General features: G+C 28.2%; 1 protein-coding gene across 1 annotated transcript in view; it reads right to left on the bottom strand.

Annotated features, from left to right (window-relative positions):
* Positions 1–213: 213 nt before the first annotated feature.
* LOC107456707 (uncharacterized) overlaps positions 214–25,912 on the bottom strand; it is a 58,777-nt gene continuing 33,078 nt past the window's right edge. The window contains exons 3-5 of the mRNA XM_016074644.5: positions 23,918–24,060; positions 10,929–11,070; positions 214–1,880 (exon numbers count right to left, since the gene is read on the bottom strand). Coding sequence (XP_015930130.1) covers positions 1,610–1,880; positions 10,929–11,070; positions 23,918–24,060 — 556 coding nt within the window. The 3' untranslated portion in view covers positions 214–1,609. The remainder of the gene's footprint in view (positions 1,881–10,928; positions 11,071–23,917; positions 24,061–25,912) is intronic.

Below are 25,912 nucleotides of genomic sequence, written 5' to 3'. Positions count from 1 at the left end.
AGTTTCACTTAAAAAGTCTTATACGAAGGTGATTTTGTCCCCATACTTAATCCTGAAGTTCCCAATCTATTGCTTTATGTTTAAAATTATACGAGGAAGGAGTTAAGCAGTGGCATTTCCAATTGCAGGGGATGCTTAGCCCCATTTATGAAATAAGATTTTGTATAATAGCGAGTAAAAAAACAGAATAATTTTTGTGATTAAAAGGCGATACAAATTTAAAACCATTTTATTTAGAATGCATATACAATCATTTTTAAATAACATAATGAGAATAATTTTTTTTCAAAGATGTATATACATTGGTTGCTTAAAAACTGTTTTATTGTGCTAATCTATTCAAAACTTATTATTATGTTACAATTTTAGGTGTTAATGTACACATAAGTTATATATATATACACACACACTAAAGGAAGAGACACTACTTTCAGTTTTAGAAAATTGTTCAAATTTCAAAAGAAATACTAAAAGGATTGTTTTGTAATTTAGAGGTGTTAAATAGCTCTTGTACTTTTAAAAAGAGAAATAAAAACGATATACTCAAATTTAATTGTATACCAGTTTTGAATACAATTAAATTTGTGTATATCGTTGCTGGTCTCATTTTTAAAACAAGATTTATTAAAAATGAGACCGGCATTGTAGGGGATCACATCCCCCTAAAAGTTGTTTTTTTTGCATGTTTTCTATTTCCATACCATCAAAGTTTAGTTTCCAGACGATTATTGTAAGATATTATCATTTGATATTAAATTTTGTCTTATGATACAAAATAAAATTTGTGAAAAACCCCTGATTGTTTTAAGCTTTTTTTTGAAAAGTACGAAAACTATACTTTGAAAAATTGCTTGAAACTTTTTGAATTTTTAAAATATTCAAATCAAATTAAGATATTCAAATACGATTTACTACAAAGTTATGAAAAAAAATTTAAAACTTTTTAAGTGTATATGCAGTATAAAAGAACAAGCTTAAATACTCATAGCTTGTGCAGTTTTTAACGAAATTTTTAAAATTTTAAATCGACAATTTTGTAATTAATCTTTAATTGCTCCAAAAATTTTGTTTAATTCCATTGAATATCTAAAAAGATATAATGGAAGAACGAAAGTGAAAAAATTAGTTTTTTATTAAAATGTCCATATTTTCACAAATATTTACTTTGGGTTCACAAAAATTAATGCAGTTATTAAAAATAACAACTAAAGTAATCGATACAAGTTACAAGCTAATGGCTTTAAATTTCATAGCTTTATATTTTTTATTTTTAATTTTAAGTATGAAAAATTGCATGAACTAAACATCTTTAAAGCTATCAGATAATCCTTTAAGTATTTCTTAAGAAATTTAAAAAAATGCCAAAAATTGAAAGTGTCTCATCCATTATTATAAGTATATATATTACACATACTTACAATATATATACATACATGCGAAAAGAATTCAGAAGTGGCCAATATTGGAACAATATAAATTGATTTGGCATTGACAACTACAGAACCCTACTAATTACAAAGCACTCAAAATACATTAACGGGTAAGTATCAGGAAATGATGTAAGTCTGTCTTGGAAATTTTGTGCCACTTGTATCGATTTCTTATCCATTTACAAATGTAGTATTAAAGTGGGGAAAAAGAGAAAATTCATTACTGCGATCGAAAGAGATAATGTTAGTATCATTGGAGGAAAGATTGTGAAGTTCAAATCGCTTGAGGATGAATTGCAGGTTCCAGTTCCATAAGTGTAATGGGCACAGTGCTCGTGTAACAAAGGGCTTGTAATTCGATCTAAATGCTGTTGTAAAAAGACATTAGCATCAGGTCCACAGTCTCGTTCAACATAGACGTATTTGCAGAGAATAAATTCTCTGAAAGCACTGCAAATTATAACAGAACATAAAACGTTACAATGTTATTTATCAAATGCATTTTATACAGGATTTAACCAGAGCTTGGCTAATGTATACAATTACAGCAATCAATTACTTTATAATCAAAAATACACGTGGTCAGGCTTATTTTAAATTAAAATTACAATTGTAGATAAGATTGGATGTAATGATATCTGTTTTTGCAATCGTTGACCATTATTACTTATTATTCTAGTTTTATATTAGTTGTAATTATCTTTACATTTGCAATTGCAATTCATGATTGATTATTATAATATTTAAAATTATAATCACTAACTATAAATACTTGTAATTAATTACATTTTCTCCGAAATTGGAATTAAGTTTTAAATTATAAAATCATCAAATGTAATTTCGAATCACATAGTTCTAGTAAAAAACAATGAATTTAGAATCTGTGTCAACAAAAAGAGGGGTAAATACAAATTTCAACATGACATGTAATAAGCAATTTATTCAAGTTGACCGGCGTCCTCAGCACTGGTAACAAAATTTCTAAAATAATATTCGAAAACCTACATTTTTACCTTTTTAATTATTTTTAACAAATATATTTTTGTTAGAAAATCTCTTCGATTGATTTCTGTTCTCAGAATATTAAATTGGAAAGGTAAAGCAATGAGTTTTCAAACATACTTTTAGAAATTTTACTACAAGTTTTTAGTTTTTTGGGGACGCTGGTCAGCTTAAATTTATTAGAGAAAGGAATTATTTAATAATTAATTTCTTGATTTCACAACATTACATGTTCATCGTTAAAAGACTTGAGAAATCTACACAATTGTCTGGGGCCGAATTCGACTTCGAAAAAAATATGAAAACTTGCAAAGGACTTAGTAAATAAATGGATTTTTTTTGCGAATCAGAGTATTTTTAAAATAACGACTTTTCAAGTTGCACAGCTTAGTCGCATTTACACAACCATTATACACTTATTATTACAGCAAAATCTCTTACATATTATAATAATCATTCTCAGATTTGTTAGTAATGTAGGAAAATTTATGCTGCATAACTGGGCGTTTCATAAAATACTGCCCTATATATGAAATTTTGGAATTCTTATCAAAAGTGAAAACAAAAAAGCATACGCATTTGGAGTCGCAAATTAATATTTAACTGAGGTAAAAAAGGAAAAATATCGCAGCTGAAATCTGACCATTAACAGTCGAGGATGGCAGATGTAATAAGCAGCAAAACTGGTTTAGTTGGAAGTTGAGGGTGTTTCTAATAATCATCTTTCGATTCTTCTCCGTTTCCCCTCACAATCAAGCCTATCTTGTTGCTTATTATTGTTACGTCTTGTTGTTCTGTTTCTTGTTCCATGATTAGTCAGATTTCAAAAGCATTTTTTTTTCATTCTAATAAAAATTGGAAAACCCCATTTTGTATTATTTTTTGCTTTCTCTTTTTGATGAAGACGGAGATCATTACGGAACACCCTGCATTTTTGAAATACCGTCTAAAAGGATACGCTGTCCAATATTCGAGAGTAAGTAAATTTTAAAAAACATTTTTATAATCTGGTTTTAACGGACAAGCTGTGTAACATTCGAGAGTAAATAAATTTGGTAAATTATTTATCAAAGCATTTTAAAAGTAATCTGTTTAGCTTAAAATTAAAACTTTTAATAGTTTTAGGTCATGGTAAAATGAATAAACAATGTATAAGAATAGGTGAAAATGAATTTATGGCCATCGCATGTTTTGAGCCTCACACCCAATAATTGGAAAGTTCAAGTCTTTATCTTCACTTTAGAATATTACTTTTTTTCTAACTTTTTTTCTTTTTTAATAAAGAAAAAAAAAGATATTTGCGAAATAATATTGGAGCACTTCAACTGAGCTCAAAGTATTGAATTCAGCATTTCAAAATTTTGTAATGACCTCAAAGTATTAAACTCAGCACCTCGAAATTCATTGAAGATATATAAATTCATAATTTCGATCCTGAGAACATATTTGAATTCAGCATATCAAAAGCATCAAACATATTTGAATTTAGCACATCAAAGTTTATATAATATATATGAATTCAGCATTCTGAAATTTATGAAACAAGTGTTCCGAAATGTGATGCTTACACTTATTAGAGTGCCTTTTAAAGAGTCAGAATTATAATGCAGATTTATTTAAAAAATAATTCTAGTAGATTAAAATAAATAGCTGTGTGATTGCAGAAATATTTGAAATGGTGACAGGTCAATCATAAGACTTTTCTCCTCTTAATAGTTAAAAGGTGGTTTGAATGATTTTCAGGTTTTTTCTTATTCATTTATGTGAATAATAGGAAATGACGTTTATATTTTTCTAATCACTGAATATGGTTAGAAACAATGGCTGTATTAAACTAGATTTTATTACTTCAAAAGTTGTAATAATTTAAAAGTAAAACAAAATGGAATTATGCTACTTAAACCATTGAATTTTGAAAACTTAGAACATGCTTGTTACCTTTGCAACAAGTGATTCACAAATGACAGTTTATGTAAAAGTTATCAGTAAAAGCTATCACAAATTTTCCTTTGAACTTATATTTTGGATGACCAGAAACGATAACCAAAGCTTCTCAAGCAATTAGGCAAAAAGGTGAGAGAAAATTATGTGAAGTACACATTTTGATGCATGTAAAACCAGTTTACGTGTCTATTGACTGATAACAAAATGAGTTGAAAGTGAATAGATAATGCTTATGAAGAGGCACGAATTCTGATCTAAAAAGTGTATTTAAGATAAATAAAAACTACGATTAATTTATGTTAATTGAAAGACAGAAAGTTCTGAAAAAAATCTCATTAACAAACTCTAAATTAGATAGCATCTTAACACCAGAAGATAAAGCGTGATAGAAATATCGATTAACCTTTCGAGATATAATAAAATGGTAAAAATTTTATTACTTAGAAATATATAGCTTACAAGAAAGTAAACTCATAAACGAAATAATTTTTAATAAAGTTTCTTGATTATCTCCAAATGTAATTGTAATATCAATTATTTAAAATTTTTCATAAAAAATGATAAATTTTATTTTTTAACACTTTTTCATACTTTAGTATATTTTTATTATTAATTTCTTCACATTTTAGCCATGAAATAAGATCCATCGGACTTAAACAGTAACAAAGTTATGTGCCCTAAAACTGTCTGAAAGGTAACTTTGAATCTTATTTCTCATTTCTCTTATTATTTTTTATTGTAATTAAAAAATTCGACTAATGAGGTAAAACAAATTACATTTTTACATTGACAATTGATTAGTGAAGACATGCAAGCAGAAAAAGTCATAAGTGTTATTTCTAAAGTAATAACATTATATAAAATGTCGTCCAATGTGTTGGACGTTTGGTTTCAGGAAGCTAACTCAGAACTGAGGAAAAAATTATAACTCAAAATCAATTTCTATTTAAACTTTAGAAATCATATCTACAAGATACTTACGTTGCATATTCGTAAATGAGCATACAATTATACACCGAAGAGCCATTACATTATGACCACCCTGCTAATAACATGTAGGACCACCTTTAGCTCTCAAAACTGCTAGCACCCGCCGTGGCATTGATTCCACAAGGTGCTGATAGGTAGTCTGAGGTATCTGGAACCAAGCGTTCTCCAACTGGTCCTGCAACACATTGCGAGGGGGCAGCGTGGCAGCAAGAATTTGGCTTTCCAAGTAGGACCACAAATGCTCTATTGGATTAAGGTCAGGTGAATTTGGGGGCCAAGACATGACTTGAAAGTCACTGGAATGTTCCTCGATCCAATCCATGACGATTCGACTCTTATGACATGGTGCATTATCTTGTTGGTAAGCACCATTCCCCGCAGGAAAAACTGTTGCCATGAATGGGTGAACCTGGTCTGCAACTATGTTCAAGTGGCTTACATTCGTCAGGGATTGCTCCATGAGGATTATGGGTCCTAATGTGCCCCATGTAAGCATTGTTCCTGGGCGAGAAACCATGAAAACCTGGGCGAGCCCAATGTTATAGATGGAGGTTGGTCATAATGTATTGGCTCTTCGGCGTATTTGTTAAAACTTTGTTGGGTATTAGGCATCGTATCTTTGAGGCATTTCATAATCATTGATCTCAGTATACAGTTAAGAGAGAAAAAACAAAAAAAAAAATTACTGCATTCTAGTGAATCATTCTGCTAGAGGTAATTCACAATGAAGGTTGGACTAAAAGCATCCAAACTAGTTTGCTTTTTGGATGAAGCGCAATGCAATGTAAAGTGATAGATAATTATTAGTAACAACTTTCAGTTTAATTATTCAAACAAACTGGCTTTGATGCTTTCATTCTGACTTTCACTATGACTGACCTCTGCAATAATTTGACAATGTATATTTAATTCCGAACATGTCTAATTTTAATTTTAATTTTAGAATATTCTAAAAATATGTATGATATTTTTATATAAGGTATTCCGTAAATGCTATCTTTAATATCTATTTGTTTCTTATCAAAAATAAAAACATACAAATGCAAATGGGGTGTCACAAATCAATAAAAAACAGCAAAAAATCAACGTAATTCTTAGCTTAGGTGAAAGTAATTCTTAGTTTAGAACCCAACGGATAGATGTCAGCATCACTCAATGGCAGATCACTGTATCCATGGTACTGTTTAGTGGCAGACCACAGGACTTTGAATTCCACAGATTTTGCGAGCATGCACGTCGCATGTACGCAGTGGGTCTTAGTGGAATCAAGAATTGAACCCTGGCCCCTTTGGACGGGAACTCGATTGCCTAACCACTGGGCTACCATGGTCCAAATCTTTTCGTTATCATTATTATCAGGCCGGAATAGCCTGGTCGGTAGGGCGGAGGGCCCATGTCCGAGAGTTCATGGGTTTGAACCCCGCCGGCCGAAGACTCCCCGTGTAGTAAAGTGACTGATGCACGTTAAATCTGTCGAGTCGCAAAAGTCCTCGCCATAACAAGTCAATCCTCTGGGGGTACTGGATTGGAGATCGATCGTTCTCTGATTCAGGTCAAAATTACGATCTGTAGATGAATGAATGGGTCCGCCCTATAAACAGGTGTGACGTATGGTGTGGTAGAAGTCGAATTCTTGGCCATAGATGGCGCCACTGGAAAACAAGAGCTATCGCACCCCCTCTGCCTAAACAGGCATACGTCAACATCATTATTATCATTTAAAAGAGCTTGAAAATGACTTTCTTTATTTTTCGTTTGAAACGGCCATATCTTTAATCTTCGTTTTATTTCATTTGTTGAACATAACAATAGATATTATATAAAAAAATATAGATATCACTCCACTAAAAACTATGAATTTTAGTCATTCAAGTCAAACATTCTCCATAATCATTCAACTTCAAGAATTTAATTAAAAAATAATATCAATAATAATGAACTTGACGTTTGTTTGACGTAAAAAATAGCACTTTTTTGTCATGATTTATTTCACGAATAAACCTGAAAAAAACCTACAAAAAAACACAATTTTCGTTTTCAGAAAAGGAATCGCTACCCGGAAAGTGAAATTTCTGAGAATTTCATTCTCAAAAAGAATCATTAATATTGATGACTAGGCGAAAAACATTTTTCTAAAGTGTGAGAAAAATTGTTGGAAAGCATTCGTACAATGTAAATATTCATAAAGAATTACAGAAAGACATTAATCCCTAAACTTTTGAGGGAACATTGTTTTCCGTCACTCAAAACGGTCGATAAAACCTTGAACTTCGGCCAACTGTTAACATACTTCTTCCCCTACTGAGTTTAATAATCTGAAACGTGAGTTTGAGTGTCACTTCGAAATACTCACATTCCACAGAAAAGATTCTTTCGAAGGTCCATTCTCTTCTTGGAAAATACTCTGTCTCAATTTTTTTCGTTTCGAAAAAAGCCCCCAGGAAATGAATGCCATTTTTCCACTGATAGATTCCTTATTCAAAAGGGATACTATATCATAGGAAGATTGCTCGATTGAGCAAAATCTCCTGCTTAGATTGAAGTTTTGGCAAGCGGATCTAAAGATGTCCTGAAAGTTATTTGCTCTTACATTTTATTCTCGTTCCAGAAATAAAAAAGGTCTTTTTTTTACTGATGCTTTTGAATTTATTAAAAATTATTGCATAAAATATTCTAGAACTCCCCAAAGCTTTTACTGAAATGAATGGTTTTCAAGAGAGAAAAGGAAATAAACCTATTATTACATAAATTGAAGAACCTGCAACATTTAGCAGCATTGTCAAAGAGTCAAACAGGAAGTACATAAATTGGCATTTTTAACCCAGTAATGCAGAAATCGTAATTTGTTAATAATATTTTTATTAGTAGTAAATGATGCAAAATAAATGGGAAAATTACTAAAAATTATACTAGCATTTCTTTCTTTCTGAAAAATTGATAAATACAAAAAAATTGAGCAAAATCTCCTGCAAAGATTGAAGTTTTGGCAAGCGGATCTATAGATGTCCCGAAACTTATTAGCTCTTACATTTAATTTCCAGTCCAGAAATACAAAAGCGTATATTTTTTTACTAATGCTTTGAAATTTATAAGAAATCATTGATTAAAATATTCTGAATCGCCTTAAAACTTTTACTAAAATGGATAGTTTCCAAGAAAGAAAAGGAATTGAATGTATTATTACTTTAGGTTTAGTATATTGAAGAATTTGCTACATTTAGCAGCATTGCAGATTGCCAACAGGAAGTACGTAAAGTGGCATTTTTAACTATGGTAATGGAGAATTCACAATTTTTTTAATAATATATTGTATATTAGTGATTAATGATCTAAATTAATTGGAGAATTAATTTAGATCATTAAATTAGAAAACATGTACCCTGATTTTTTTTTTGAAAAAATAATAAATAATGAAAATTTAAGCGAAATCTCCTGCTGAGATTGAAGTTTCGGCAAAAGAATCTAAAGACATCCCGAAACTTATTTGATCTAGCAGTTTATTCCCGATCCAGAAATAGAAAAATAAAACGTGTATTTTTTTACCAATGCTTTGGAATTTATAAAACATTGAGTAAAATATTATAAATGTCCAAAAATTTTTTACTTAAATTTATGGTTTCCAAGAAAGAAAAGGAATTAAATGTATTATTACATTAGGTTTAGTATATTGAAGAATTTACAACATTGTACAAAAGCAAAATTGCATATTACCAACAATAAATATGTAATCACGCTTTTTAACCCATTAATGCAAAATAAAAATTTATAATAATATTTTTTATATTATTTAATGTCCTAAAATTAATTATAAAACAACTAAAGAAATCTACCAGCATATTTTTTAAAAAATTCAAAAATGCAATACTGAATTCTAGAACAAAAATTAGCCCAAGAAAATGTTTTTAATGATTTTTTTTTGTTGTTTTTAAATCTTTTTTGAATAGATACAATTTACAAGTGGATTTTAACCGAAGGGAAAATATTTTTATAGTTTAAATTTAATACGTAGAACATTTAATACTGATGAACAAAAGAAAAAAAACCCAAAACCATAAAAATAGATAAAACATGCAGTACTTCACAATTTCCTGAAATTTCCATTTGATAACTACAGTACTAAGCAAAAAATTGACTTTCAAAAAATGCTTTATTTGAGCAAAGAAACTTGAAATCAGAAGCTGAAATGCATTTCAAGATGACTATCTATTATGGAACCTGATCTTATTTAAGCCCCTTCGCTACTTTAGACTTTTTTTTGAACAGAAAAATAGTAGCCCTGTTCTTTCCAGTCACATCCATATCCACGTCTATTAAAGTTTCAAGTTTCTTCCTTGCCTGGTCATAATTTTCTCACTCAAATTAAATTTTTAAAATAAAAAATATTTTTAAGCAAAAAATTTTGATTTGTATTGAGTAATTATATTCAGTAACCGAAACCTTAAAACAACTTTTATTTGCGAAGACAAAAATCACTGAAAATACAAAACTTTGAAAAAGTCTCAATTTGTTTTTGCTCCATACTGTACACAATACAAAAAAATATCTTCTTGTCCATTCGGAAGTCGAGGAATTTTTTTTATAATTAGCTATTCTTGCATTATTTGAATATGTGATTTGTCATAAAATTGCTAAAATTTTTTAATTCATCACACTTGTGTTTCCAAGAAGAAAAAATATCGCTGCTAAGAAAGTAAAAAGCCACAATCACCGAGAAAGAGTTAATAAGATGCTAAGATTAAAAATTTTTGCTTTTAATTATACGATATAAAATAGCGGATCAAAGTGGTACCCTTAATCACATTGGCTTCGCTTCCCTAACTATTGACTAATAAAAAATTTATATGAATCTTGATATCGATAATTTGTACCATAATATCTGTTCTTTGAACCACAATATCGAGCAAGTTTTCTTTGAATTCTAAAAAAGGGTTAAAATAAATTATATATTCAATTAACTTGACAATAGTATTGATTAAACAAGATTTGAGAAGTAATTATTATTGCGGTAAAGTTATTCTCCTTCGTAACTTATGAATTTGCAAGATATAGTGGTTCAACAGGTACAAATTTTTTTTCAATAGAGTAAGATTTCAAAAATTTTACCTATACAGCATTAAGGTTCAAAATGCAACAATAAGTTTATAAGACGGATTATTTAAATAATCGTTACTTTTAGTAACTTTGTAATCAACACTCCATTTAATATTTGTAAGTTCTTTTGATAAGGAAACACGTCTCAATTCCTGATATTGAACACGCCTTCTTAATATCTAGCGTAAGATATAACTATAAAATGACGTGTCTTAAAAATATTAAAAGTTATTAACTACTTTTGAGTTATTCCCTGACATGTAAGAACACATTGTATTTTGGGTTAAAAAATTAATAGTTACTTATAAAGCTCTTACATTTCAAAATCATTACATAAAAAAGATATAAAAAATTCTTTCCATAAAAATACAAATGGACAAAATAATAATAGGTATTTCTTCTTTAAGAAAAACAGATCCATCAAGTGGCATTCATAGAATTTGAAGAAAAAATAATGAAAAAGTGTTTTACCAGCAAGAACCTTTTAATCCTTCATCTACATTTTGTTTTTCATTCACATTTTCAGACATCTTGATCAAATGTCGATATTTTGGAGCACATTTTTCCTCGTCTAAAGTAATATTAATAAAACACGAGGCATGAGCCAGGTAAGCTAGAATAAAAAGATATATTAGTATGATTTAAACGAAATATATAATTCTAAAACAGCTAGCTGAGTAGCACAAAAAAAATTGCTCAAGTTATACTGAGGTAAAAAAATTAAGCAATGATTGTTTGGAAACATAAAAAGAGCATAAAGGACTGCTCTGGAATTTACAAAATAAAAAAAAAATATTAGCTCTAATCATTGAAAGGTCATTATATTATAAGATGAGTAAAAGGTGCAAGGTAAGGCATCAAACTACAAATTTCAAAGTATAAATATGAGTGTAAAATACTCCAAAAACTATACATTAAATGACGAATGCAAAGAGATATGCAAAGAGCACAGGACCGCTCTAGAATTTTAAATATATAATAAAAAATATTTGCTTAAATCATTTGAAGGTCAAAATATTAAAAGAGGAATGAAAGGTTCTGAGAAAGGCACTACACGAAAAAGTTAAAATACAATTAATAATATCAGTTCAAAGTATTCCAAAGCCTATACACTAAGTGATGAATGCCAAGAGATGTGGATCACTTAAAACTTTTCAAAATCTAATAAAAATATTCATTCAAATTATTTTAAAGTCTAAATAGTAATAGACAAATAAAAGGTGATGTGTAAGAAACTGCTCAAGAAATTAAAAAATATAATAAATTATATCAGTTCAAAATATTCCAAGACCAAAATATGAAATCATAAATGGAAAGAGATGCAGAACAACGTTAGAAGTTTAAAAATACAATAAAAAATAATTACCACAAAAAGTTTCAATGTCTAAATATTAAATGACGAGGTACACAACTAACCACTGACCATGCTAGAAACTTCTTTTTTAAAAAAAGCTAAAATTATGTCGTGACTTAAAATTAGTGATAAAGTCTTTTGATTGCAGATACTTAGACAACACCCATGATATGAAGTATCTTATAATAAATTGCCCTATATTCCAAAAACTTAGTGGCAACTTATTTATTCATACAGAAAATGAAAAGGACTAGCTAAATGCATCCAATAAACAAAGGGTTTCATGAACGATTATTAAAAAACATTCAATCCTGGAGATCAACTTTTTCCACTACTTCTGGATACAACTTCAGAACTTTTCAGCTTGAGGTTTACTTTTATTTTAGATTTTAGATTTTCATAATTTTGACTAATTTTAAATTTCAATCCAAATGGAACCATTTACTATATAGCTCTTAGTATTTTATTAAAGTATTTTGAGCTTATGTTGTTTAAAAATCCATTCTATATCTTTTTAATGATAGTGATTTAATTTTGATTAATTAGTTTTTTTAAGTCAAAGAGACTTTATTCTGGCTAGTTTCTATATGTAAACTTTTAAACTTAATAACGTATTTGTTTTACACTAGTTTTAGACACTTTAGAATTTACATCCTTATTTTAACAAATTTTTTGTTACTTTAACTTATCAGCTGATGAGGGCTTAAATATGCTGGTAGTAAGCATTTCAAAGTCGTGTTTGCTTTATTTCTTTATTATATATTAAAATTTTTATTTATGAAAAAATGTAAAATAGGTAATGAAATGAAAAAATAAAATAAAAATTCAATAAAAAATAGGTTAAATAAGAAAAATTTGTATAATCTACTACTATTATCGCTATACCCATTTTTGGATTCCAGCTACTGTCACGTTAATTGATCTTGATTTTCATGATAAATTTTTTGATACGCTGCTCTCATTGCTGTCTATTTAAACATTTCTTTCCTTTTGATGTCTTCAATGTAAATTTTATGTATAATTTTGTTTGTTCTTGGCCAGTTGCCAGATTGTTTGTCATGATTTTAGAATTCTATAAACTTTTCTGAGTGCCTAGAATTGGGCGGGGCAGAATTACTTATTCCTAAAAATAAAGTGATGAATGAAAGGTCGAAAGGATGCAAGAAAACTTGACTCAAAAAATCTTACCCATTTAACAGTGTCTTCAAAATTGAACAAAGAAAAAGCGATTAAAATATTTTTGTGCAAAATAGGATAGTGTACAGTTTTGTTTGTAATTAACACCTTCATTGCATATTTTTTTGAATAATTACAATAAAAGGAATTAAAAATATTAGAGCATTAGGGGTGACAAATTAATATTTAAGCGAATCAAAAGCAAAAATGCTTTTAAAATCTATTGATAATCAATAGTGAATAAGCTGGTTGAGAAACCCCAACCCGCATCCGTTTGCTACTTTTATGAGTCATTGAAGTGTTTTTAAAAATCACTTTTCAATTCCTCATTGTTTCCCTAGTCAATCAAGCAAGTTCTGATATTTTCTGCCAGCTTTCCTCAATAATGATTCGTTAGATTTCGACGGTGATTTAATTTTCTCGCTTCAAATGCGAACCGAAATGTGTTTATTATCGTGGTTAATTTTTTTACAAAATTGCTAAAACCATTATGGGATATGGTTTATATAGATATAGGAATAAATATAGGGATTCATAAAACATTATTGTGCCACAGGTGTTGCTGGTTCAGCTGTACATCCATTAAAAACACAGGTTTCATCGAAATGAAGCTGTTCTGTATCGCTTCGGAAAATTCATATTTTACAGTAACCTATATAAAACATCAATATGTCAAAAACAACTTAATAGGTTTTTTTATGTGTGTAAGTAGTTTTTTGGTAAGGCGAAGCATGCTCGATTATTTTTTTTGTCTAAAAGTTATTAACTTTATATAAATATATAGTTACCAAATACTAAATGAATAAGAATCTTATAGCTTCAATGTGTTCGACAAATAATGTTTAGTGACATTATAGCTAGAGAATTTGTCGTAACAAATTACTTTTATTCTGTGAATCTTACTTAAGTAAGTTTTTGTGGAGAATGTGTTTAGAAGTTTTGCGAATCATCAATTGTGATTTTCGTACCTCCAGTGACTCTCGTATTTCTTTCATCTATTTTAGTTTCTAGAACTCTCTTATTTCCTTCGTAATCCGAGATAAATAAATTGCGGCATCGTGATGTGCACTTTTTTTCATATCTTTTGACCTTTTTGCAAAAAAGCTTTGTGGCTGATATATTCCTTTAAGAAAGGAAAATCAATTCTGTTTCCTTTGTTAATTTCTGAAATTCTAATACTTTTAGACCTTCAATAAGCTTCAAAGGTTTTTAACAAAGAGAAAAACCTTTGTTATTATTTAATATAATCTTAAAGCAAAGATATTTTTTAAAGCAAATATATATATATATATATATATATATATATATATATATATATATATATATATATATATATATATATATATATATATATATATATATATATATATATATATATATATATATATATATATATATATATATATATATATATATATATATATATATATATATATATATATATATATATATATATATATATATATATATATATATATATATATATATATATATATATATATATATATATATATATATATATATATATATATATAGTTCATAACGAAGAATAAAACAAAGAAAAATAATAGACATATGAAAAAGGGGGGGGAAATAATAAGTGAAAAATAACAAACAGTTTATTTAAAAAAAAAAAAAAATGTTAATTAAAAAACCGGAAAAAAAGCCAGAAAAAAAAGATATAATCTTTTCTTCAGCCCACACGATTATATCCGCAAAACAGAGTGCTTTCTGATATTGTATCAATAAAGCCAAAGCTAAATATATTAATACAATAGTGTGAGGAGCACTCAAAATTTTTTTTTAAAAAATAACAACAAATAAAAAAAATCACAAAAAGTACAAATAAGTAAAAATAACATGTAAATACAGATAATAAAATAAAAAGAAAAAACATTAAAAAGGGGGGACTATAAAGCGAGCAGCAAAATCAGTTCAACTTACATGGACGGATATTTATCAAGAATGATTTAAAAATGTTTTCGCAGAAAGATTGCCAGATTACAAAATATGAAAACAAAAGATGAAAACAAAAGCGCAAATTGAGTGTAACAAGAGGGTTTTAAAGTGTCGTTCTTACTGCACTGCTGAAGTGATTTGTTATTCTGAGTTTTGATTTGTTAGTTACCAAGGATGGGCCCGAAATGGATGTGCGCAAGGTAATATTAAACTGGATAATTTTAAAAATTGATCATAAATAGTTTTAGAAGATAGATGTTTATTTAAGAAAAATATAAAGTAGAAAAGAGAAACATAAATTGCCTGTTTTGCAGATAATTTTAGCCGCGGATTTGCACGATATGGATTAGCACATAGAAAAATTGTTTAAATTATCAAGGAAAAAACCCTTTCAATAGATAATTTTGACACGGATTTGCCCGAAATGGATTTGCACATGAAAAAATTAGCAAAGAAAATTTTAGTAGATAATTTTAGCCACGGATTTGCCCGAAATGGATTTGCCCATGGAAAATTATATACATTAGTAAAGAAATTTTTAGCAAACAATTTTATCCACGGATTTGCCCGAAATGGATTTGCACATGGAAAAACTGTATAGATTAACAAAGGAAATTATTTAGTAAAGGAATTTTTAGTAAATAATTCTATCCGCGAATGAAACTTATTGTTTTTCTTAACTTTCTTCGTGTTTTCTTGTATTTATTTATTTATTATATATATATATATATATATATATATATATATATACATAGTTAAAATATTGGGAAAATATGGAAAATAATGAAAAGAGAAGAAAATTATCAAAAATATTTTTCAAAAGTATTTAAAATAATATTTTTCAATTATCTAAAAAAAATATTAAAACCCGGAAAACAAAGTAAGGAAAAGATATAATCTATTTATCAGCTCACACGATTATATCCGCAGAAAGGAGTGCTTTCTAATATTGTATCAATAACCAAAGCAAGATATATCTATACAATAGTGTGAGGAGTACTCAAAAAAATTTAAATGAAAATAGAACAAATTAAGTAAAAAATATATATGAAATAAAACATATCAAGCAAAAAACAGAAAATAAAGTGTATAGAAATTATAGAACAGTACACGAAAGGAAATCTATATAGTAACGAGGGTATTAAAATGAACTTGATCGTACCGGAATCTTTCAAGAATATTTTAAAATATTTTAGTAATAAGATTACCAGATTACAAAATATGAAACAGAAGCATAAATGAAGTGATATCGCATGGCACGTTCTTACTGCAATACTGAAGAGCGTTTAATTTGTTTGTCACCTTGGATGGGCCCGAAAAGGATGTGATCAAGGTAATAATATTATACTGGATAATTTAAAATTTATAATTAATAAGTTTGATAATTAATTATACATTTATAATAATTTTAGTAAATTAACAATTATTTCAAGAAACAACAACAGGATTTTCTTTTTTGCATTGATTTTTAACAGGCACCGAATTATTACTACTGCTGAAATCCAAAAAATAGGCTCAAAGAGCAACGCCCTGAACCCACGAAATTAGAAAACTGAATTAAATACGGAAACAAAATAAAAACGAAAGTAAGTTAAGAGTAGCGCTAAAGCTGCATTAAATATGATCACTATATCATAGCGCAATAAAAACAAAAAAAAAAAAGAAAAGAGAGAAAAACGAGTTTTATTAATATATATATATATATATATATATATATATATATATATATATATATATATATATATATATATATATATATATATATATATATATATACATAGCTCAATATGTAGAGAGAATATGAAAAAAAATTACAGAACAATGAAAAAAGGAGGGAAAAATAAAAATAATAGATATCCGGAAAATATATATATAATATATATATCATAGTTTTGAGATATGTTTAGTATATTTACTGATTTTTGAATCCCTTATTTATGACTCTCCCTCATTGTTTAAAACAATGAGCATTTTATTCCACAAAATGATTCAAGAAAAAATTAACTTGCTCAAAATTAATATTAATAAATATTTTGAAAGAAAAATTCAATCAGAAAATTAAAAGATAAGGAAAATTTAGAATGCCTTGCTATATAATCGGACAGATAGCAATAAATACCGAAGAATTAATAACTTGTATAGTATTGCTAAAAGACTCAACACGGAAAGAGTTTGGCTTCATTATGTAACAGCATGGCCTCAATACGCAAACAGAACACGAAATGTAATTAATTTGAACAAAAATTTTAGGAAAAAAGTATCTTAGGTAGCTAAAGTAAAAATTAAATCTGTTTTAAATGTTGCTAGAGTTTAAACTTAATTATGAAATAAATTTTGAAAGTTGCAGGCCGAAAAACGTAAATGGCCCCTAAAAATAATAAAATGTCCTGCAATGAAGAATGAATCTATGATCAAAACACCAGATTCGGTAAAAATTACAGGTTTTTCAGCCACTGATGACTTATTTTTAATTTAAAAGATGGATAGAAACAACACCATGGAAACTAAGTAATTTTAAAAGTTTATTTCTCCATACTCGTATTCTTACGAAGAAAAATTACTTTCTTAGCTACATAATGTACTTGCTATTTAGTTTAAACTAAATTGCTTAAAGTAAAATAAAAAACAAGCTAAATGACTTCTCAAAAATATTTAATAATTAGATATAACAAACTCAGCTATAAAAACATAAATAAACTGTTTAAAAATAAGAATGAACTATTTAAGCACTTTCACTGATATTAAAATAATCAGTTTTTGTATAAGGCGATTAATTTTTCTTCTGTTTGTAGCTACACTATTGAGTTTGATAAATAACCCAACAAAATATCTGACGTTTTGAAATTGTTTCGATAAGAAATCGATTTATAAGTAATTACAACTCAGGTAAAAACAATGAATGAAACAGGAAATAATGAGCTTTTTCAAACCTAAGTTCTCATCTCTTGATGTGAATTAACAAAGGCCTTTTTTAAATTTTTTCTTTAAAATTAATTATCAGAATCGTAAAACTTAGGGATGTTTAAATAAACACGTGACTAGATATATAATATAACGTAAAATATAATTTGTAATGTAAAATAAAATAAAATAGGAAATTTAAAAAAAAACACTATAAACTGCAGTATGAAATATAGTAAAAAATGCAATAAAATTACTAATAAAATTAACAAAAATAAAATATAAGAAATTATTATAAAAAGGAAATAAAAAATACATATTATTAGTATAAATTATGTAATCATATGCTATAAAATTACGTCATATGCTATAAATACTATTAAAATTAAAATAAAAAAATTGTGTTTCGTAATTGTTTTGAAAAACAGTAATTATCTTTTTTCAAATTTTTGTATAAAAGTTTATTTTGATTACGAAAAAAACTAAAATCTAAAGCAATTAACGAAAATTTCGTTACTGGAATCTCTTTCATGTCGAATCATAAATGCTCTTATTATCACGTATATTTGCAAATTTTGACTGCAAATTTTGACTGAGATACTTTTGTCTTTTTTCCCAAAATAAAAAGTTCATGCGCTTAAACCTGTTTCATGGATCGGCTGTCAAATCCTCGACCAAATGAATTGGTTGAAATCTATGTATAGATGGAATAGCCCTCCTGTCGAATCATAAACGTTTATATTTTCATTATATTCATGGATGGACTGGCCCACCGGGACAACGGGACGTATCCCGGTGTGCCCTGTAAACTGGTGGCCTCCTGCTCGATTACTTTCAGTTCAAATCATATCGAGTTCGAGTACCGACAGAAAGACAGTGGGTTGCAGTATTGACTAAAAGAGTACGGGCTTGAAAATTTTTCAAATGATAGCGGGTTCGATTATCAATAAAAGGATCTTGGGTTCGATTATTAAAAAAAACGAGTGGATTCGATAAGTGCTCAAATGATAGCTTTTTCAAGCACCGATGATTCGATTATAGATCAAATGATACTAGATTTGAGGACCGATGAAAAGAGAGTGGGGTTCGAGTACCGATAAGAAGGTAGTAAGTCCTGGTATTAAAAAAACAAAGTGTATCAGAAAAAGAGTTCAAATGATAGTGGGTTCGAGTAAACTTAAAAAGGCAGCAGGTTCGAGTAATCATACAGAAAGCCTTGTAAATTTGAAAAGCAGAGAACTTCTAGATCAAGCATTCATATAAATTCCTTTTTGATGGAGATCACCGAAGTCAAGCATCACTGGCTGCGGTCAGTGTGCGGGTGGGTGACCCACTTGGATCAGTCTGCATAGGGACCGAAGGTGTGCGGTATTGGTCCTCGTTAAACTGTGCTACCGTAAAGTGCTCGACTTCGCGCGCAGGTCGTTGGGCTACCGAAGCGGATGTGCCATCCCCTCTGCAGAGGATCAAAATTGTGATGGCATTTCTTCGGATCATCCTCAGGGATGTTTCCCAGACCGTCGCCAATAGCCCGTTGTGCAGCTCTAGTGCGACGTAAATCAACAATAACATAACCTTTTTGATGGAATAAACCTGTTTTTGCGTTATATAGGGAGAAATGCCTCCCAAACCTCCGACGGTTAGCCCGATGGAAAGAGAATCTAAACCAAGATCCGTCTACCGCTGAGGATATCATGTCAGCACTGTGGTCGGTGCGAGCCGGTGGCAGCAGCTGAAATTCGAACCTGGGTCACCTAATTGAAGGGCAAGATCTCCATCAACAGAGCCACCACGGGTCAAACAGATTAAATTACAGTAGGTTCAAGTACCAATCAGGGATGCATTGACCCACTGGACATATCTTTGTGTGCCCTTTAAACTGGTGGCCTCTAGCTTGTTTATTTTATGTTGAAAAAAAAAGCAATTGATATTATATTTGCTTTAAATAATAGTTTTTCAGAAAAAAATTACAAATGAATGATTTGTAATAATTTTTTTCTATGTTTGCAGCTAAAGGTAAATGGAAATACAAATTGCCTTGTAAATAATACAAAATATTTCATTTACAATACAAGCATTATTTTTTTTAGTTAAGATGTAAAAAGAAATCGGAAGAAGTAATCCATATATCTTATTATGAGTTTTAGCAGCTAACGCTACTAGTGCTTTATACAGTAAATCATTCATACTTTTATTATTTAAGGAACTATTTATATGCTAGGCATTGGTTTAGTAAACTTAAGCAAAATAGTTTTTTTTAAAATTTATTCAAAGAATAATAAATTTATACAATTATTTTTTAAATTTAATTCGTCCCTCAGTGGACTGATCGTTAAGACCCGGTTCCCATCAGATCACCGAAGTCAAGTATCACTGGCTGCGGTCAGTGTGCGGGTGGGTGACCTCTTGGATCAGTCTGCGTAGGGACAGAGGGTGTGCGATATTGGTCCTCGTTAAACTGTTCTACTGTAAAGTGCTCGACTTCGCGTGCAGGTCGTCGGGCTACCGAAGCGGGGGTGCCATCCCCTCTGCATAGGATCAAAATTGTGATGCCATGTCTTCGGATCATCCTCAAGGATGTTTCCCAGACCGTCGCCAATAGCCCATTGTGCAGCTCTAGTGCGACGTAAATGAACTACAACAACAACAACTTAAATTTAATTCTTGCATTACATACTGATTTATATGTGGTCTCAATAACCTAAAAAGTGCAGTGCAAATTATTAACTCTTTATTTCTTTTTAAGACACTTTTTAAGAACAACTAATCTAAAATTATAAACATTACCTTACAAAGGTAAAGTGAAATCACTATAAGTAAAAATAAACAAATTTTTATGTTTTTTTAAAACATTTTGTTTTGAAAAAGTTAAGATATCGAAACGAATGATGTATAGATACTAGTAATTATTTAATTTATGTATTTGAAAATATTTCTCTATATCATTATAATGATTCAATAGATTAAACTTATATGTTATATAAAAAAAAACATGAAATAACCTACGAAACGTTTTGTTTACCCATAATTGTTTGAACTAAATCTTTAAATAAATTTTTAAAAATGAAAAAAATAATTATAAAGTTTCAAATGAATAGAAAATTTAGATACTTAATAAATAATTAGAGTAAAAAAAGCTTTATTTACCAATAGTTCAAAAACAACCTTAAATAAATTTAAATAATCGAGAATATTTTCATTAAGTTCAAATTAATTATTTATATAATTTTTAAAATATTTCATGGTACATAATAAAACTAAAATGTCCTTCGTATGAGAATTTTAAGATCTTACGGATTAAAATTAAAATGTTAACGTGTTGACACGAAAAAAATATAGATTTTTTTTGTTAATATTGTTTAAATTATAATTAATTTAAACTGAGCGTGTAAAAAATGGAAATTAATCATATATTTTTATTGTTAGTTTCCTGCAGAATACTTTTTTTTCAAAATTATATTTCTTCCAATTGTTTTACTGCTAATAAAAATTCCTTATTTGGTATAAGATAAAATAATAAAAATAAAAACTTTTATATGACTTTTCTAATATCTGCTTTTAAATAGGCTCATTTCTAAGGAATTTAAGCATACCATAAAATAAAAAAAATAACTTCACATCAACGAGACACTGTGTCGTTAAATTAAGCCGTCAATTTTATTTTCCCCGCACATCTATTTTTTTTCCTAACACTATTTTTATAACTATTGTACAAGTCGTTAACAACACGCAAGAATTAATGGGCTTTTCGAGAAAAATGCGTCTTTATTTTGTATCTTAGGGAATTCCAAATAACCAGTTTCTTTCACTTGAAATAAAATTAAAAACAACGAAATTGAAACATTTAGCTTCATTTTTTTTGAAAAAAATAGCGCAATTTCTTTTTTAAATATCAGAGAGATGAGATTCTTCATTATGTTGTTAAAGTTAATATAATTGATGACTTAATTAACACATTCTTTTCTTTGCTGTTTTATAATATTTACAGAAAATTTGTGAGCAAAAAATATAATATTGCTTTTTAAATTTTAAAATCCTAGTAGGTATTTTTGTATAACTTTCAGTCATTGCAAATTAATAGAAAGACGTATTTATACGTTATTAAACAAATGTGAGAAAGGAAAGGAAAAAAGTTAAACATGTGAAACAGAATATTTTTTTCCTGTGTAATAATAATTGATAATGTAGAAATAAATTTCATTTTTAATTTTTTCTTTTAATTGTTCTTTTTAATTCTTTAATATTTAATTTAATTTTTTTAATTTAATTTTTTTCATTTTTAATTTATTTGTTATTTATTGCTATCCAATGAGTAGTAAAGGACAGCAAAACTTTGATTCTGTAACTGTTATTTTAATGAGTGATCAAATTTTTAGCAGATTAACATTTGGTCTTACTTTGTAAAAAAATTCATGTTCATAGTTGCATCCATTTTTGGTGTTGAGGTAAATTAAATGTTTTATTTTAAGTTCAAAACTGTAGTTATTGAGCAAAAAATTATATAAAAGTGTCAAAATAATAAGTGTTTGGAAGAAATAGTGTGAATATATTACTGTAAATGAGGTTGTCTTTTGGACGATTTGTTTCTGCAATGAAACCATAAATTGATTCTAATGCGCATGAAAATATGTGTGGTCAGTTAATAAAGACAAAAAATGGATAATCAATAATATTTAATCCAGTTAATAAAATGAATAAATGAATTTAATATCGAGTTGATAAAATGAATAAATGAATTTAATATCGAGTTAATAAAATGAATAAATAAAACTATAATAGTAATAAAAGTAAATAAAAGAATTTGAATGCATGCACTGTAAAAAGTTATAGTTTACCTCAACATCAAAAATGCTGGAAACTACAGACCGAAATTTTTTACAGTGTGGGAAATAATGTATAAAATAATATATAATTTTCAAAAAAGTTAATATAAATTTATAAAAAAATAAGATTTTAAACTAAACTTAATTAGTGATTTAGAATATCTTGATTAAAAAAAGAAGTTAGTATTTTGTGGTATTTAATATTTATAAAAATTAATATACTATCACAAAATAACTACAAAAACTAACTTTACTTAACTTTACTTAAAAATTAATTTAAAATTCGAATAAAAATTTGATAAACTGATATTTGATAAAATCTAATATTTTTCTTTTAATTGAATATATTTTTTGAATTATAAATATATGCACTTGTTTTGTAAGTATCTAAAGAAGAAGTTACCTCTGTATACCACTTCAAGTACTGGTGCAATACTGTAAATTTCTCCCTCTTTATATATATTAAATTAATAAATGATATTTCACTGTTTCAAACATTTAAATGTCAATATAGCTAAATAAGGTTCAAAAGTAAAGTAAAATTGCACAACATTGTGCAAATGTACTGCAACGTGTTTGTTGAATGATAGAATAGAACTGCACAATGGTATAGTTCACCTTGAAAGGCTGCAACGAATTTGAACAACATTATTCGAAATTGTGGTCATATAACAATAATTTGTACTTACTTTTTGAGGAAAAATGCAATTATTTAAACTATTTAATCTGCTGATTTTAAGCGTTTTAATTCGCGATGTTACACTTCTTGGTACCCCTCACTCCCCTTTGCCCCAATTTCAAAAATCTCCTCCTTTCTAAGCGTGTCGTAATTCATAGTTGGTCCCTATCCCCACGATTGAATATTAGATTTGCTTGACCATGCCCACCTTTACCAATAACTAAGCTGCAATCTCTGGTAATAAAAATAAGGTTTGTCTTTGTTAATGTTTTGAAGAACCGGAATTCATGAAAAGAAAATCGTGTCGCAACTATTTGCACTGTTCTTATCGTAAAAAAGTATCAAACTCAAAATTGAGCATAAAGTTGTCAAAAATAGCTCCGAAACATAGAAGTTGAATTTCATAACACAAAATTGAAACAGCATATACTCATTTTTGAGCAAAATACATAATCTTAAAATTGAAATGGAGGGAGAAATGGACAAGACAATAAAAAAAAACCAGGTGTATACAAAAAAAAAAAAAAAAAAAAAAAAAAAGCGCAAATAAACTTCTTAAAGTACTTACCTTCTTGAATAGTACCTGGAACACATAAATCTGTTAGGACTTGTCTTGCACCTGATACAACATGGTTGAACACTTTTCTTTGTGTTGGAGTAAAACAAAGGTTCATGTGTTCATCGACGCATTGCACGCTTTCTTTTAATGAACTGAAAAATACAAACATATCGTTTAATTTCAAGAAAATTCATAGAAGTTGAACACGCAAGTTAGTGCTCAATCATCGGATTTTCATTTCTTCCGAATTATAATTTATGTAGTAATTCAACATTAAAATGTACTATTTAATTCCTTTTACGTTTAAACTTTTTTATGACCAGGAATTGTATTTGAAAGTTTTAACAATTAATCCTTATAATTTAGCATGAATCAGGTTCATATAAAGTAAGGGTCTTCAGCGTGTGGTGATGGTATTTTAGTGTCCGGCTAGTTTAAGTCATTTCCTTCAGTTTAAAGCAATAGTTCCATAAGAAACATGAAAAAGACGTGCAATGAAAGCTATTTCAAATGTTAACTAGTAGTTTAAAATTCATGATAAATAATATCGATTGTGGCTTCATTAAGACCGAAAAATAAATCACTAAATAAATTCGGTTAAGGAGCACAATTTGCAATTATAAATTTTTCACATGAGAAAGATAAAATATAAATGTGAATGAGCAAAATTATAGAAAACTTATTTCAAATTAAAACTGGTGTTCCTTTAGTAATGCCATTTTTTTAAGTATTGTAGAGATGTTTAGTATCCCAGTATAACCATATCTTGCAATTTGAAACAACTACAAAAACGGATAAAATAAATAATAATCTTATTTTATTTTAATTTTAACGCATCATAAAAAGTCAACATCATAAGAACAATGAATTGGATCCTAATGAATTTCATTGTATTTTAATAGTGATTCAGTATAGCGGATACAAACATGGACGGGTGGCAGAACTTATCACGAGGATTGAAAATTGCCTAGGAACCCCTATTCAAAAGTGACAACTTGCGCTGCTAGGAGCGCTGAATTATTCTGAGTTTCCTATTCTTGCTACTTTTGACTGGTATTTTAATTTATCTAAAGCATCTTAATTTGACATTTTCTTGTAATTATTATCAAAAATTGTTTTCAAATTGAATCAGAAATAGTTTTTAATTGTAATTTGGCGACTTACTCGACAAGCTTGCTAAGCTGCTCTCCAAATTATTAATGCACGACAATGTAATTCTAAGGCAATTTGAATGCAATTTTTGAGAAAAATTGCTAGTAAACGTAAAATTAAGCTGATTAAGATAGATAAAAGCATAGGAAGTGGTTTACGATAGTTCTGGAAATTGGTAGCAAAGCAATTCTCAATCATTATGATGTGCTCTACCTCCCCTCTGATGTATTAAATTACTCAGTAGAATTTATTGATGTGACCCCCTGGAGCAAAAATAAAGAATGCCTATCACGAAACATTGTTTTGATATTAAAATTTATTTCAAAAGAACATACCATACATCTCACTGTATATGTCGACCCTCTATTTTTGATAGCAAATTTCTATTATGTCGCGTGTGTAAGTCGATCCCTGAAAAAGTCAGGTATAAAAATCTCTAAAATTAAGGAACTTGTAAAAATTAATTAAATTATAACTAAGATGAGAATGAAGTAGAAAATATTGCAGTCCGTATGACGTAATTGCTTACGTTACTGAATCCGACAAAGATGATGATCTTTACATTTGTAGCCTTACGGTATTTTTTAAAAGGTATTTTTTTAAAGTACGGTACGGTTTTTAAAAAACGGTATTTTTTAAAAGTGTTAAACTTTTTAAAATATTCATGAAAAGATTATCTTAACTTTGCTGCGTAATTTAAAGTATTGTTTCTAAAAAAATTATAATTGTATTAATTGTATATAACATATAATGAAAATAGTTTTTGAAAGGGGTAAATTGATTTAGAGTATGTATATCTTTCTCATTGTTTATAATGCATCGCTATTTCACGATCAAGGAATGTCTAACTTT

Source organism: Parasteatoda tepidariorum, chromosome 11 (assembly GCF_982258835.1).
Source record: "Parasteatoda tepidariorum strain Cologne lab strain chromosome 11, Ptep-v5.0, whole genome shotgun sequence".
NCBI classification, from domain to species: Eukaryota; Metazoa; Arthropoda; class Arachnida; order Araneae; family Theridiidae; genus Parasteatoda; species Parasteatoda tepidariorum.
The sequence above is the reverse complement of the archived record's forward strand: the minus strand, read 5'-3'. Positions and strand labels throughout refer to the sequence as shown.